Source organism: Uranotaenia lowii, chromosome 3, assembly GCF_029784155.1.
Source record: "Uranotaenia lowii strain MFRU-FL chromosome 3, ASM2978415v1, whole genome shotgun sequence".
Lineage (NCBI taxonomy): Eukaryota > Metazoa > Arthropoda > Insecta > Diptera > Culicidae > Uranotaenia > Uranotaenia lowii.
Window position 1 is genome coordinate 41,181,055 of NC_073693.1, and position 16,162 is coordinate 41,197,216.

Below are 16,162 nucleotides of genomic sequence, written 5' to 3' on the forward strand. Positions count from 1 at the left end.
CAGGACCCAATATTTTAATCAAAAGAGACAAAATACTCAGAGCTTGTAATTTAAAGCCTTAAAACATGCGATTGAAAATTTAAAAACTTTTTATTAATATTTTTTATATGAAATCATGTTTTTTGGATCGATCATGATTTTTAAATTAATCTTAAAAGTTTGAAAAATTGTTTTAAGTAGCAACTTTAAAAATAAATTTTAATACGCAATGTTAACTAAATTTGTACTTAATTTGTGCTTTCAATATTAATAACAAAAGTTTTGTACTCATTATTTTTAATTTTTCATCAGTTTTTATCATTCACGTAAATACTCATCTAACATTTCTGTGTCAGTGTAGTGGAACATGAAGTTATTATTTAAGCTTCAAAAATGAAATTTTGATAACTGGAGAATTTTACTTTATTAAAGGTTTTATGTCTGGCTTATATAACTGGCACTTTTAAAATAATAATAAATATATTCTTCTTTTTATCAAATTAAATTAAACCATCGAACATTGAATAAATTCTGTTCAAAATTTATTTCTTATTCAGTAATCGGTAATTCACATTTTAAATCGTGATTAAATATTTTTTGTTCAAATTAAAAAATTACAGCGGAATTTCTCACTAAACTTCCAGTTGAAAATGAGGAAAAGAATTCCAAATTTAGATGAATAAAAATTAACAATTATTATCATTTTCCTAACATCAATTCATGGTAAGTTTTGTACAAGATTGGACATTTATTTTAGAATTCAGATTTTTTTAATTTTAAATTTGCTAAGAAATTCTTTAGAAAATAATTTATTTCTTACTTTCTTGACTTATCGAAAATTTGAAACATTCGTTGTAATATGTTTCCAAAATTTTGTTTATCAGTCTTTTTTTAGTTTGTGTGTTGAACATGAGTGACAAACGGTGTAAGAAAACCTTTTCCTTTTCAATTGTTTATTTTTGGTATTGTTATTAATTTTATCTAAATTTGAATTTTGAAAACCCCCCCGGAAGGGTCCATCGCACGGGCCTGACTGGTCACATTTTTTGTACTTCAAAGTTATTTTTTCGTTCTACATAGTCACTATTTGGTCACTTTTTTCGGTCCTCAAAGTCACTATTTGGTCACTTTTTTTCAAATTTTGGTCACTAAAGTCCCTACTATTTCATTGTCAAACCGCTACCAGCCCTGCGTTTAGAGGGCAGTACGAACACAATAGCGCAGCTTGCAAAAACCGAAACCGAAATCCCGAGACAAAAAGAAAATAGTTAAAGGTAGTTGGAACTTGCACTTACTCTGGTTAGGGATGAATGAAAAATGTTAAAGTTTCTTCATCATAATAATAAAAGAAGTTAATAAGACGAACTCTGGTTTAGTTAAAACATTTGTTTTGCCATTAAAGCCGCAACATTATAGCAAATATTGCTAGCACGCCTTAAAACCAAATTTGCTCTCATTTTGTTGCAAATAAGATGGTACACAGCAAAAATGAGAGCAAAAAGACCATGCATGGTTTGCTTAGTGATGCAAAATTTTGCTTTCTTTGGCACCCAAATGACGACACCTTGTTTTTTCGTATATTTTGAAAGCATAGTGATACCTTATTTTGATCTAATGCAAAGTTGTTTGATGCCTTATATTGGCATCATTGTGGCCTCAAAACGTTTGAAAACCGAGGTGTCATTAGGCTCTCAAAAAAAAAAGCAAAATTTGGCTTCACTTTGCTAACTAAGTATGGAAATTTCTGCTCTCATCATTGCTGTGTACATCCTTATGTCAAGCAAAATGGGCTCTTAAGGCGTGATAGCAAAATTTGCTATAATAGTCTGCTCGGGAAAAAATAATCAGGGCCAAGATCGCAATTTTTATTTTTTATACATCGCATCAACGTCCAACTTTGAAAAGACAGCATTTTCGAAAGAAAAAAATAACCTTGGAAAATATCCGTTTTTGAGAAAATTAATCAAATCTATGTTTAAAAAGCCGATGGTATGGAAGAAAATCCAATTTTGAGAAAAATACTAATTATTTTAAAATGATAACAAAAACTGACTTTTATTTAGTGATCTATCTAATCATTTTCGGCTGATATTGCTTGTTAAATGATGTAAAATGGATTTTTTTTATTTTAGCTTTTTTTTAAACATAGTTATAAAAATAAATGGTCTTATGTTCTTATGAACTCTTGAATATTTGCAGTGTTGTTTCAAATGCGACCCGCCGACCAAAATTTGGAACTCAAATTTGCTCGTTAGCTCAAAAGGTTGCTCACCCCTGGCCCTGTGTTAAACCATGCAGAGCACTGTGGTGGTTGATTTGACCATACTTTATATTCCTATAAAGCATGAGATATGGTAGTACTCAAACCTCCAATTTTTCAATCTTCGGTTTTACAATCTTTCATCCGCTCAATTTTTGAAATTTTCAATTTTTCAACCTCTAAATTTTTTTAATCTCTATGTTCTTTCAGTCTTTCGATTCCTCAATCTCCCATTTTTCTCATAGTTCTACTACGTTCATAATAGTAATCAATTTTGTATTGCAGAAACAACATCACATGACAGTTGAATGAACAAAATATCTAACTATAAATATAATAGATTTAACTACAAATGTCTGCTTGATTTTCTGCTTTTAACTATAAATATATTTGCTTCTATTACAATTTGCTGATTGTTATCAGGCACCCAATTATTGACACATTAAAATTAGTTATATTTTAATGTTTCATCAGAGTTGAAACTGTTATCGTATGATATTGTTGAATGATCCCAGATTTTTCATCATAGACAATGATGTAGTTCTTGCGTGAATCTAATACCTCTGCAAAGTGGTTAACAAGTGTTTTTTTATATTTATTTGATCATCGAGATTTTAACAACTATAGAAGCATTTAACTCACAGGTTAACAAGTCGTTTGAATTTAAAATTCTATCCAAATAATTGGTTGGTTATCGTTCCAGCATAGTAACAGGTAACAGTATAGCTAAAAGTTATCATTTTGAGTTTTTTTTTTCTTTTTACAACTTTCTCTTATTTGCAACGATTTTTAACTTGCTAATTTTTTCCCGGACTCTTATCCACCTTATTGCCCATCAGGGTTGAAAGTGGAGCAATGTCGTTTGCGTTTGTTCGCATTGATAGGGCTCTTCCCACTCCATAAGGGGTCGACATTTACGGCTCGACTTCGCCCAGCTTGTGGGAGGTCTGGCACAAGCCGGACGGCAAGCAACGAAACACAAACGCTCAGCAGAAGCTAGCGAGCTCCCTGCCAAATGTAATGACGACGATACAAGGAACGTATTTCACAAACCTTTCTGCTCCACAGCGAGATGGGGCTTCTTCTTGTGAGTGAAGGCTGCTGCGTGTTGTAGTGCATAGGCTCGGTGGTTGTTTTCGTAACCACGCCCATTCCCATCGGTATCGTCACTAAGCATAAACATCATCATCATCATCATCATCATCATCATCCTACCCATCGTCGTCATCATAATTTCACATAGAACAGCTCCCCCGTTAGCTTCTTTCTGTTGCGATTCAGACGCTTCTGAATATTCTGCGAATCGATGCTAAAGGCTTGTGTTGATAGAAAAAAAAGTAGAGGTTGGACAATGTTGCACCTGATAATCGATAATCGATCACCGCACCACACGAATGGCCTCCTAGCACCTGTTCAATGTTATTCACTTTTTGTTGATGCTCCTTCTGTCGCTTATTCTCAAAACCTTGGTTTGCTGATAAGGACCTTTCAATTTTTCAATGTTCTCCTATAATTCCATACTAACACATGTTCGCTACTCTGGGTCAGACACGTGTCAATGCCGAAAGTGCTTCGAATCGAACGAAACATGCCTTTCTCCATCATCATAATCACCACCATTATTATCAAATTCACCTTCCTCCCGAGTGTTACATTTAAGTTGTCCATATTGGAGACAACCAAACAACTGAATGCTGTGCTTTTTCTTATAAACGATTAGGTTGAAAATGAAATAATCAACGGAATTCTAGACCTCCCCCCAATAAATATATTCCCCAAATAATTTTTGGATTTTTTTTTTCTATTTTCAATCTCTTCAACTTTCAACTAATGAATGCTTTTTTCTTGTTATTTTTTTTTACAGAAGTCGACAAAGGTTCCTGGGAAGGAGGTCTTTCGTACGAGTGCCGGTCACTTCTTTTCAAGGCATTGCACAATGTCATCGAACGGTAAAGTGTTCAGATTTTTCCTCTGCTATTAAGAATACCCTTAATAACATTGTTCCTTCTACAGATGCCTCCTAGCACGGGATGTCGTCCGGTTGGGGAAATGGTTCGTACAACCCAGTTCCAACAACGATCGACTATTTGGAAAAAGGTGAGGTTTTTTTTGTCTTAAGTTCTAACATACTCTGTTGGGCTAAATTTAAAAAAATCGTCTTCAATGTTTGAATAACACCAAAGATTGATGTCCTCGATTATTAAATGGAAGTGTTATCCCACTGTTAGAAATTGCGGTGTGGTCGTGCGTCCAAGCTTCATGACCACGGACACACCCGTGGGATCCACAAACCACTTCCAAGAGCAAGCTACGGCCGATGGAATTCTGGGATTTTTTGTTAAGCACCGGTAGAAGAATCTTCGTTCCCCCATCGACAATTTTTATCATTTCCAATCCACTCAGTATCAATAATCTTTTAATTTCTTACACCACACTAACCTCAACTCTTCTGTTTGTACTTCCAGCTCACACCATTCGTCGTTTTCGTTCTCGTTCTTCGTACACGGAGACAGTACCGTGTGCGCCTCCATGGATATCCGCGAACATCCTCCGGTACGACCTCTTATGGTCAAACATCTCGAAGAAGCTGCTCAGTTACAAAACAGCGGCAGCAATAATAGCAACAATAGCAGTAATCCCACCCACAGCAGTAGCAACACGAATACTAAAAATGATACCAATAGTACTAACAGTAACAGCAACAATAACAACAACAACAACTGCAGTAGCAATGGCAATAGTGGCAGGAAATGCGGTGACTCGAGTACCGACACGATTAAACCCCGGTCCGTTATCCTGGCCCCATTTGGTTTGGCTGCCACGCTAACCGGACAGAGCTATAAATTCAGCGATCCCCAGACACAGAAGGTGCTGGACGATTGGAGTGCGTTCTATCCGATCTCGAACAAAAACATCCACCAACTCTCCGAAGGTTCTCTGGACGTTGTGCCACCCATCGTCGAAGTGTTGACAGGTAAGTCATACCAGCTTACTTTCGTGATTTGAACATAGTTTTCATACCTTTCACTTGCAGGTGGTATCAAAATGCGCTACCCTTCCAAATATGTGCTAGTAACGGACATCGACGAGTGGACGTTGAACGGTGACAGTGTCAATCTATCATGCCATCAGCAAGCAGGTGCATCCACCAACCAGGCCAAACAGCACGCAGCAACAGGCACGCTCAAATCTCAACTGATGGCTGAGTCCACAGTATTGAGTGATCTCACTGCTTCTACTAAGGCGGCAGCAGCCGCTGGGACCAATAATCGAAAAGCATCCGAATCGACTGATCAAAAATCTCTAATACATCAATCGTTCACTGTGCCGGAAGCTCCTTCCAACGATCTCGGAAATCAATCCAGCATGTCGTCGGCTCTCACCAACAGTTCAGCGGCGGTTCTGATTCCAGAACGGGTGTGGCAAGATTGTATTATGCATGCCAATCCACCACCAGCGCCCGTTTCATCACAATCGCCGAGCGGTGGCAGCGAGCTCGGGGGTGTGTCCATCAAATCTGAACCAAAAGACCCATCCGGCCAGGACTCTTCATCTGCGGCTGACATCGATGCGAATTCTAACTCGCTGTGGGAAATCTCCGATCCATTAGTCAAGATGACGTGCTCATGTATCAAGTGAGTATACGAATTCTGGTACAAAAGAAAAAGCCTTAGTAGGTTGTATGATTAGGAAGACTGAATTACTTATATCAGGTTGTTCAAGTTCCTATACGAATTTATTAGTGTTTGCTGAAATCCTTAGATAGTGTTGAATCTTTTATATGTTTGTGCTAATCATTGTCTTGTTTTCCTATTGTTTCAATTGATACTGATTGTGAATGTATGTTGAATAGCATTTTAGAGCATGATACCGTTTTCTATTTTCGTGAAACCTTAAAGTTCAGAAAAAATCAATGCCTCATCCTCATTGCAATCTGAAATCAATTTTTTTTTTCTGATTTGACCTTTGAAAGGTATATAAGATTTCTGTTAAAACTTAGTCAATAATTCCATAGAAATCATCCATTCGTCCGAAAGTGTTAAACAATAAGGCTAGTGTTTTAAGTGCCAATAAGCTATCTCTAGTACATTGTAAATTGCAAAGATTAATATTGAGCCTGGGCGCTATGTGGCTCTTTCAGGTGTATCAAAAAATTGAGCGGAACGGGGGGCGGTCCACGGAATCACCCGTCATCCTCGAGTCACTTTTCTGCGGCGAGAACTTCCCTCAGTGGTTGCTCGTCGTTATCGTCAACCTGCTCCCCTTCTTCTTCTTGCTGTAGCGGCGGAAGTAGCAGCAGTGGCGGCAAACACCATCGCCAGCACCGCATTCCATTCCACAAAAGACCGTTGAACCAAAACCATCCGTTCCATCAGGGCAGTGCTAATGGCGGCCAGAATTCCAACCGAACGGCCACGCACTCACCTTTTTCCTCAACAACAGCTGCCGAGGCACTGGCAAACAACAGCCCGGGCTCGGTGGGAGACTGTCTGCTCGAATCTGCTCAAAGGTGCGTTTTGTGAACTGACGACTCTTTCGAAAGGATCACGAACACTCGACACCTCCTATCCAAAAAGATTGAGTACTTTTTAATACATACAATCACATCCTCCTCTCTTTACCCGACAACAACAACAACAATTAAATAAGCTCATCCAAAATGCAATGTGGTTTCACAAGCATTTTTCATTCATGGTTTCACTGTAAAAAGAACGCTACTTCTCTTTCTTCATCTGTTGCCCTCATTTAGGTTGTTATCTCATATTCGTGGATAAATGTTTGAAGTTTTTTCCCTTCTATTTTTATCAAACAGTTTATTTACATGCTTTTTTTTAACAAACGGGTATTCTTTTTTTACGGTTGCGGTAAATCCTTTATCTTTAAATCATAACGAATTATACGTTCCTATTTTGATCGAATTCTTCGCATGACGCGTGCTTTTTCCTATTTTTCATGGTAAAAACAAATTTGAAACATTTTTGTTGGTTTTTCGAAAAGCTCTTCACGTACCAAATTTTTGTGCTCTGCTTCCTACAAATGGTGAAAGTCTTTTCTAGAATATGTTATTTTCATTGATTCTTAGTTGCATGATTTAAACAACTTTCATTTTACTGATTGTTAAAAAATATATGTTTCCCGCAAGGAATCACAGTTGTTTTTTCGGATATGTTTGAGTCATTGATCAAATTAGTAAAAATGTTCACATCAATTTCCCTTACTCTAGATCAAACCAAAATTGCGGGGTCGGCGGAAGTACCCCGTACGGTGGCCCACCTTCGTACGGGCGAAACCCTCTTTCGATCGGGGATTCACACCCATTGCCTTCGGAAGGATCACCCGCCAGTGCCGCTCCGTCACCAATGCAACCTTCGTCCATATCGCAGCCAACGTCAGTTCCATCGGGCGATCAGGTAAGAATCGAATAACAAAAAACTAGTTTCCTCTATTGAAAGATTGTTCTTATTTTTGTATTCTAAAAAATGTTTCTCGTTTTCAGCTGCTCACAATGTCACCGCATCCACCACCGTCTAACAATCCACGAAGCGTCCAGCCGAGTACTCCATCCTGTCTGGATCATTTGGACAAAAATACTCCGGCTCCGACCCCGACAGATCAGCATGACAGCAAAAGTATTACAGCTTCACCGTACCATACACCGTCCCATTCGGCCGGTGGAGTTCTCAGTGTGGAAGCGCCGTCATCCCAGCAGCCGATGCCGCAACAACAGTTACATCAGCAACAGCAACAGCTACAGCAATCCCAGCAGCAGCAACAGCAGCAATCACTACAGCAAACATCACAACAGCAGACCAATCTAAGTTGTACCAGCAGTAGTAGTAGTAGTGGTGGCGGAACAACCAACAGTAGTCCCGGGAATATTCCAAGTGGTGGACAGGGAATGATGGGTATCAAAATGAAATCAGAAGGAATACTTGGTATCGGTATGGGTGGATCAGAATGTCCAATGCTAGGGAGTCCCAGCATCTATAGCAGTCTCAACCCAATCGTGAACCAACAACCGATTAACAAAAGGGATGCGATTGTTCAAATGCTGCAGAATCTCAAAAGGCCTTCCTTGGCGTCCAGGGACTACGAAACGATGCATGGAGAGGAAAGTCCAAGCAATTCGCACATGTTATATGATTATAGCTTGATGGATGCTTGGATGTACCATCCAGTAAAGCGATACCGGCCAAATGAGGATTCCAAGTTAGCTTCGCAGGTCCGAAATATGGATTTGTACGCCGACCAAAAGCACTCAGAGCGATACATGCAGTCATTAAGAGAATCAAATGAAGGTGTTTCGATAGGAGGATTGAATAGTGGTTGTTTGAAACAGGATCCACAAGACCCTTTGGCATTGCCCGATGAGTTAAATACGGATTCAGTAGTGAATACTATGCTGAGTGAGCGACAGATTAAGACCGAAATAGGCTGTGATGCTAGGGACGGTGACGGACAAATGTTAGGCGTGCATGAGATTAAAAAAGAGAAGGAGGAAAAAGATGAAAGTTTATTCACAGCACAGGGACTGCAACCGGGAGAAGACGATCTGGACCAGCTGTTCGATGATACCAACTATAACGACGACATGCCTCCTAACACGAGTCCCGTTTCAAATAAAAGCGGAGGAGGATGCATGGAAGATGTCAAAAGGATGTCCGGTTCTGGCCATAACATTAATATGGGTATCCTGAGTCCAAAAGAGTTGTCCAAAATGTTTCCTACACCGCCTAGCTTAGAGCACCATCCAAATTCTAGCCCGGGAGGAGGGGGTTGTCTTTCCGATGGTATCATGATAGACACCATGGTCGAGCCGACTACGGTGCCGATTCTTGGAAGCCCTTTAGAAGAACCTATCGACGACTGGTCGTACGTGTATCTACCTCCTACTATTTGTAAATATGTCGGGTCAACCAAATACGCTCCTCTGCAACAACTCCCCAGTCAACAGATGCAACCAACGATAGCGTTGCCCCTCAATTGTGTATACAAATCGACGGCACAACTGCGCAAAGAAAAGCAAGAGCGGGAAAAGTTTATGAAATTGCGTGAGCTGCAAGAACAACAAGAAGCTCAGCAGCAGCAAGCTCAATTAGAAAATATTCCTCCCAATGCGGGAGCTGCCGGTGGAACTACAAGTACAAATTCAATCAAACAGGAATCAGCAATGACCGTACCGCAACCGCTCAGCACGCCTAATTCATTTAATAACCTTAACGGTGCTGGTCACCCGTATTCAAATCCACCATCTCAAGGTTGTCAACCTCTTTCGAGACCACCTTCAGTCAATTCATTACCTGGAGGCATGATGAGTGCCGGAGGTAATTTGCTGAGTCCTTCCCCGCTAAATAATGGGATGATGAATAGCAATATGTTTCATCCAGGTGGTGGTGGTGGCGGTGGTATGGGAATCCCGATTCCTATGCGACAAGGAATGTCACCGATTTCTCCAGCTACTCCAGGTGGTGGTAATGCAACTGGTGGAAGTACTATGCGCGTACCTACACCACAAGGATCCTGTCCTTTGCCTTATCCATCTCCGTTAGGAATGGGTCCCGGTGGAAGTCCTAATCCAATGGTCTTTCGACGCACTCCGATTCTTCCTCCTCCACCGTACGATGTTGCTGTGGCATCTCCGGCCACTTCAACAACGTCTTCCTATCACAACAAACAGTTTGGAATTGAGGACGGACCTCAAACTCCGATGCTGGGTAACAACAACAACGGTAGCCAGCAATTACAGGAATCGCTCATCGAAATCAGTGCCCTCTTGGTGAATGTTTTGCTCTACGACACTTCGCTCAACATTTTCCGAGACCATAATTTCAACAGCTGTACGCTGTGCGTGTGTAACGCAGGACCAAAGTGTGTAGGAAATATCCGTGGAGCAGACTCTGGGATGTACTTACCCCTTCCGGGGACTAAATTCCTGCTCAACAGCAGCAGTAGCAGTAGTAAGAACGGTTTGTCTAGTGGAAACAACAGCGAACGGGACGGGGTTAAATCACAATTCAACGGGAACAATCATAACAATAACGGTGCCTTCGGGATGGCTGAATCTCCTGCCGACAACAACGGCATAGTGTCTATAAATACCAACAGTTTACAGAATGGTTATCTAGATGAAGATCCTGTCAAGTGTACATGTGGATTCAGTGCTTCCGTAAATCGGCGATTGGCACACCGGGCCGGATTGTTCTACGAGGATGAACAAGAAATCACCGGAATGGCTGAGGATCCTTCATTGCATAAAAAGAGTTCGCTTCTCGAGTATCTACTGGGCAAGGGAGATTACAGCTGCAGTAACGGTGGTGTTAACTGTGATATCTCACCGCTACCGTTGAAGATCATGGATCTATTACGGGAGCATTGTGCGGTTATACAGAGTTCGAGTAATTCGATACATCGAGCCGTAGCTCGATTCCAAAGTGCAATGACGGCAAAAAGTGTATCCAATGCGATGGTGCATATGCTGGAGTATACAGATGCCAACGATGTGATATGCTTAGCATTGGAACAAAGTAGATTGCAGGCAATCTCAGAGAATAAAAACGAAGAAACAGCACTGGTGAAATACACTGGCTTGGTAGGGGGCGTTATCAATGTTCATAAATGGCCCTATTTGCGAGCAGGTGGACCAAAGAGTAATCTCGATATTGTCAGAATAATGAAATCGATGCAACCCTTGCTACAAGATGCATTCCACAAGAAATCCCAAACTCGTTTGTGGGATGCTCCGTACACAATTCAAGGACCCCTAACGTGGCGACAGTTCCATCGTCTTGCTGGACGAGGTACTGGTCAGTGTGAACCTCAACCTGTTCCTTCTTTGGTCGTGGGATACGAACGCGATTGGCTCTCTCTGTCGCCTTATGCGATCCAGTATTGGGACAAGCTGATGCTAGAGCCGTATTCCTACGCTCGTGACATTGCTTATGTTGTGCTTCTTCCGGACAACGATTACATTGTATCTAGGGTCAAAACGTACTTCAAAGAGCTGAGCACAACCTACGAAATGTGTAAACTGGGTCGACACAACCCCATTAAGGGTTGGGATGGATTGCTTCGGGTTGGCTCAAATCGTGTGTTAAAAGAAACTCAAAATTCCAGCATGGACGAATGGTTTAGTAGCTTAGGCGATACCCGCTTAAGTGAACTTCTCCGTTTGTATGCTCAGACATGTCAACAACAATTGGCGCCCTATTTGTCGAAAGTACCGTCGGATAAAAGCCTGCTAGATCCACCGGAGAATTACAATATGTCTGCTTCGGCTCACGCGGCTGCTATGGCACTGGCACAGGCGGCTAGCTCCACTCCGAATCGTGAAGGACCCGGCCAAAGTCCAATGCTTCCACCGCCGAGTACACCAGATCCTTCGCAACCCGGCGATAAAGCGCCCAGTACACCAAAGTCTGATAACGGTAAGTTTAGCATTCAGCAACATTTGATCGATTGGTTTTAACTAAGTATATGAATCTTTCGCACACAGATCCCGAGCAACGGGACAATCTCAACAATTCGAGTTCGAGTCCTGCCGATCGGATGCAACACGATGACGACGGCAAGGAGCCACCGCACGTGGTGCTCTACATGGTGGAACCGTTCACCTGTGGAACAGATTCATCAGAAACGGAGCGATTGGCGTGTCTTTCATTGCTGAGGTGCTATTCTAATGTGCTGAACACGGTTCCGGAATCTATTCGCAGTAACATCAGTGTGCAAGTGAGTTAAAGGACTTTTAATTTCATTATGAATGAAAGCTAAATAGTAAACTTTTTTTTCAGTTGATTTCTTTGGAAAACATTCTCGAGCTTGGACGAAGTCGCAACAGGTTACGACTAAGTGATCATATGCGGTGCCAGGCGTTGAGCATCTTTTCACAAAGCCGTCGATATATGCAGCATATGAACAACGTCAAAAGTCTGACTGGTTTTGGAACAGCAGCCAACGCAGATCAGTTCATCAAAAACAAGGATGAAAAGAACCGCGCTGCCTATAAACTGTACACACCACCGTATGTGTTGGCGAAACTCAGCGAGAAGAAAGAAAATTCGGAATCCTTTGGACAACCGAGTATTAAGCAACAGTGTTCGGTCATGTACTGCAGCTACTGCCTAAGTGAAGACCAGAGCTGGCTTCTGGCGGTGGCCACCGATGATCGAGGCGAGTTTTTGGAAACGGTGACCATCAATATCGACATTCCGAATCGAGTCAGGCGGAAAAGAGCCTCTGCTCGCAGGATGGGGTTACAAAAACTGATGGACTTCATACTTGGGCTGATATCGCAAACGGTGCAACCATGGCGAATCGTAATTGGCCGTATCGGAAGGATTGGACATGGGGAGTTGAAGGGTTGGAGTTGGTTGTTGAGTAAACAAAATCTTCAGAAGGCCTCCAAACACCTCAAAGATATATGCGAACAATGTTCACTGATGCACCCTGTGGCAGTTCCCAGCATCCTGAGCGCATGTTTAGTTACTCTTGAACCGGACTCGGAATTACGTGTGATGCCGGACCAGTTCACCCCGGATGAACGGTTCAGTCAGTTATCCATGCAATCGCCACTAACGACTCCCCAGGATGTGACTTGTACACATATTCTTGTGTTTCCGACTAGTGCTAGAACACAGGTGAGTTTAGGCGGTAACATTGGTCAAAACATACCTACATATTTTAATGTATTTATGTTTTCTCCTCCTTTAGTCGGCACAATCGGCTTTTGTGGCTGAGCACATCAACGACGAATTGGATGGGTTGATGGTAGGTGAGGGTATGGATGGACTAGGACTCGATGAAGAATGTGGCGAGGAAGGCATCAACGGGCTCGGAGACTTATTCGATAACTGGGGTAGGTTAAAAATTGAAAATTTTTTGGAGAGCATTTCAATAATATTATGTTTTGTATGGTTTCAGATTTGCCAATCCAAAACATGCAGCAGGACTCGGGACAGGGAAGCCCAGTTCCCTTTTCTGGGCCAGGACGAACCGATGACGAGGGCTCAAGCTGTGCGCAGAATATGAACGCTGCGCAGGAAGCAGAAGATGTAAGTTCATGTTTCATAAGTTTTTAATCGTCACTTCTCCTTTCGAAATACAGTTTTTTTTTATGTTAATGTTATAAAAAATGTCACCAACTAATAGTATGTTTCTCTTCGAATCAAAAATAGGTTGGCTCTTTAGCGCAGCAACCAATGGCTATCGGCTACCTGGTATCGACAGCCCCAACAGGTCGAATGCCCCACTGGTTTTGGTCCTCTTGTCCGCATCTGGAAAATGTCTGTCCAGTGTTTCTGCGAGTAGCTCTCCATCTCAACAGCTTCCAGATCCTGCAGAACAATGACGACCCAATGGCCCAGTCCCAATCGACAACGGAACATCCGCTGGATTCCAACATGACGGCCGATGTACTGCGGTTCGTACTCGAAGGCTACAACGTGTTGTCATGGTTAGCAATGGATTCCAACACGCACGATCGATTGTCTTGTTTGCCGATCCACGTGCAGGTGCTGATGCAGCTATACCACATGACGGCCGCATTGGCCTAAGGTTTTCGGTGGTAATGTTCCTCTGGGTTGTACTTTCCCATGTTCTGTCTGTGATATTAGGTAGCATTGTGTGGAAGAAGAACAAAAACGAGCAAAAAGTTATTCTAAACAAACAACAACAACAACAACAACAAGCGACTATATTGTAACGGTTTTGAATGAATTTTTTTGATATTATTTAAAAAAAATATTCGTTTCTTTCTCCAAATGTCGAGAGAAAAGCGTCAGTATTGCTGGTCTGGCGAACCTAACTCAAAAAAAAAAAGATTTTGACAGTGAATATCTAACACGTAACAAAACGAGATTAGACGACTAAGCTTGTTGGAACGGTAGATGCATGTGTACGGAGTTCCAGCGGTTTTATGTGTTTTGAGCTACAGTGAAACCAGGAAACCATGGGAAACAAAATCTCGATCGCTGCAGCGACCGCATGTACATAAACAATTAATTTGAAGACATAGAGATGCGTCCAAGTCAATTTGCAGCGACACTTTATGAAAGTGAAGAACCCTTGCCACCAGGAGTAGGGAATTGTATAAATTTTAAACATTAGCCAAGGACAGTAGATGATTTATAAGTATCAAGTTTAAGTAGAAGCAAACTAGTAAATTATGGAACAAATTATTTATATAAAACTTTAAGCAAACCATACAAAAGGCAGTTATTCACTCGATGATTGTTTTGAGTAGAAAGTTAAGCATGCACGCATGTATTGTATAAAGGTATTATGATAAAAAAAACTTGATTTTTTTTTGCAAACATGATCCAAACAATATATCTCATTAGTTTTAAAACAAGCACTGACACTCTGTTGTAAATGTGTAATTGGACATAATTTTCTGAGATCAGAAATACGTAGTGGAAAGAAACCATCTGAATCAGACGTCCTACCCAAAATATTTAAAACAAAATGTAATCAACCACAAATTTAGCAAAACAATTATTCCTTTGGGGGTAAAACCATCGAATGAAAAAGAGCGGGGCGCAGTTAGACAAAGTCTAACTGCTCACGAAGCTTATCCATCAATCACATCTGAGGGGACGTGTTTAAACGAACCAATAGACCCGAAATTTAGAAAGCTTTCTAAAACAACTGAAAAAAAAAGTTTGAAAACATCAAACAAATATGATATTTTCCGTACTCGAGAAAGAAATGAAAAGTTTCCTTAATGAGAAATTTGTTACTTGAAAAATGAAATTGAAGTAATAAGATCAAAAGATTTACAAATAAAACGGAACAGAAATTCTAACAAAGTAAGTTTAGGCCAAATTGTAATATTATGAGACGAGCGAAGAAACCAAGAGCAAAATTTTTATTCTATATTATAAAGAGAGAGATCGTAATGATGATAAAATCTTTTCAAATAAACAACCATACATAGAGTGACAAAACAAAAACAATTTACTCAAAGGAAACTATGTGTTAAGAAGAAAAAATTGAAACTTCACAGTAATCAGAAACGCAAGTAAATCACCGAATCAAACCAAGAAACATTGGTCAGATGTGTATTAGTTTTTAATATAATAACGGGAGCTGTATACTCCCAACAAAAGGCGAAGTTTCGCCGAATAGTGGAATGAGACAAAAGGCAATTAGTCGAATTTTGTGTGCGTATGTGGGTGCGTTTGTTGGCGATGCATAGTCCGGAATGATTGAGGACTCAAATATATATTATTAGTGGATCTAGTAGAACAAGCAGAATAATAAAATTATTATTCTATACACAATGATTGAAAAAAAATGCAAATGGCGCTGACAAACAACAACAAGAAAACCTATAATTATAATGAATTGTAATTAATATTAAATTAATTACCTTTACATGAATTATTATATAAAATATTAATACTTGTATAATGTTAAGGTTTCGTTTACACAAATACTGAATATAAATGGAAAACTATTGAAACACTTGTTTTTAATTTAGGTTGTAATTGGAAGAAATAGAAATTCTTTTAATATGCTTTTATGAAGTTTCATGAATTATTTTGTGACTTTAAGGTTTTGTATACAATAAAACTCATAAAACTTTGAAAATCCTTATTTTGAAGTTTCCCGTCATCAGTAAGCTAGTACGATGTACTAGCGCGATAGTTCTAGCTAGAGCAGCCCATATTGGTCTGGCAATCAGTGAAATTAAACTAAAATAGCTTCTATTATTTAACACGTGAATTAATATTTCAGATTTATTTATTTTTGGAGTTTAGGCTTGTGATCATGATCTCGGATGGCTGAAACGTGTTCGACCGATGCATGGTTTTAGGTTAAAAAAAAACAAAATTTCTAAGGAAACATTGTTTTATTTAATTTTATTTTAATCAGTGGTTTTCGAAACTTCATAGTTTACCGCCCCCCGTCTATAGAAATTCTAGA

General features: G+C 40.2%; 1 protein-coding gene across 4 annotated transcripts in view; it reads left to right on the forward strand.

Moving 5' to 3' along the window:
- Positions 1-15,698, forward strand: part of LOC129750812 (mediator of RNA polymerase II transcription subunit 13) — a 98,319-nt gene extending 82,621 nt beyond the window's left edge. For 3 of the 4 annotated variants that reach the window (XM_055745892.1, XM_055745891.1, XM_055745893.1), the window contains exons 4-15: positions 4,104-4,188; positions 4,253-4,336; positions 4,705-5,213; positions 5,274-5,874; positions 6,381-6,749; positions 7,464-7,650; positions 7,737-11,664; positions 11,733-11,965; positions 12,028-12,873; positions 12,947-13,091; positions 13,157-13,287; positions 13,411-15,698. In XM_055745892.1, coding sequence (XP_055601867.1) covers positions 4,104-4,188; positions 4,253-4,336; positions 4,705-5,213; positions 5,274-5,874; positions 6,381-6,749; positions 7,464-7,650; positions 7,737-11,664; positions 11,733-11,965; positions 12,028-12,873; positions 12,947-13,091; positions 13,157-13,287; positions 13,411-13,788 — 7,496 coding nt within the window. In that variant the 3' untranslated portion in view covers positions 13,789-15,698. The remainder of the gene's footprint in view (positions 1-4,103; positions 4,189-4,252; positions 4,337-4,704; positions 5,214-5,273; positions 5,875-6,380; positions 6,750-7,463; positions 7,651-7,736; positions 11,665-11,732; positions 11,966-12,027; positions 12,874-12,946; positions 13,092-13,156; positions 13,288-13,410) is intronic. The other variant, XM_055745894.1, reaches the window with a different exon arrangement.
- Positions 15,699-16,162: the final 464 nt, after the last annotated feature.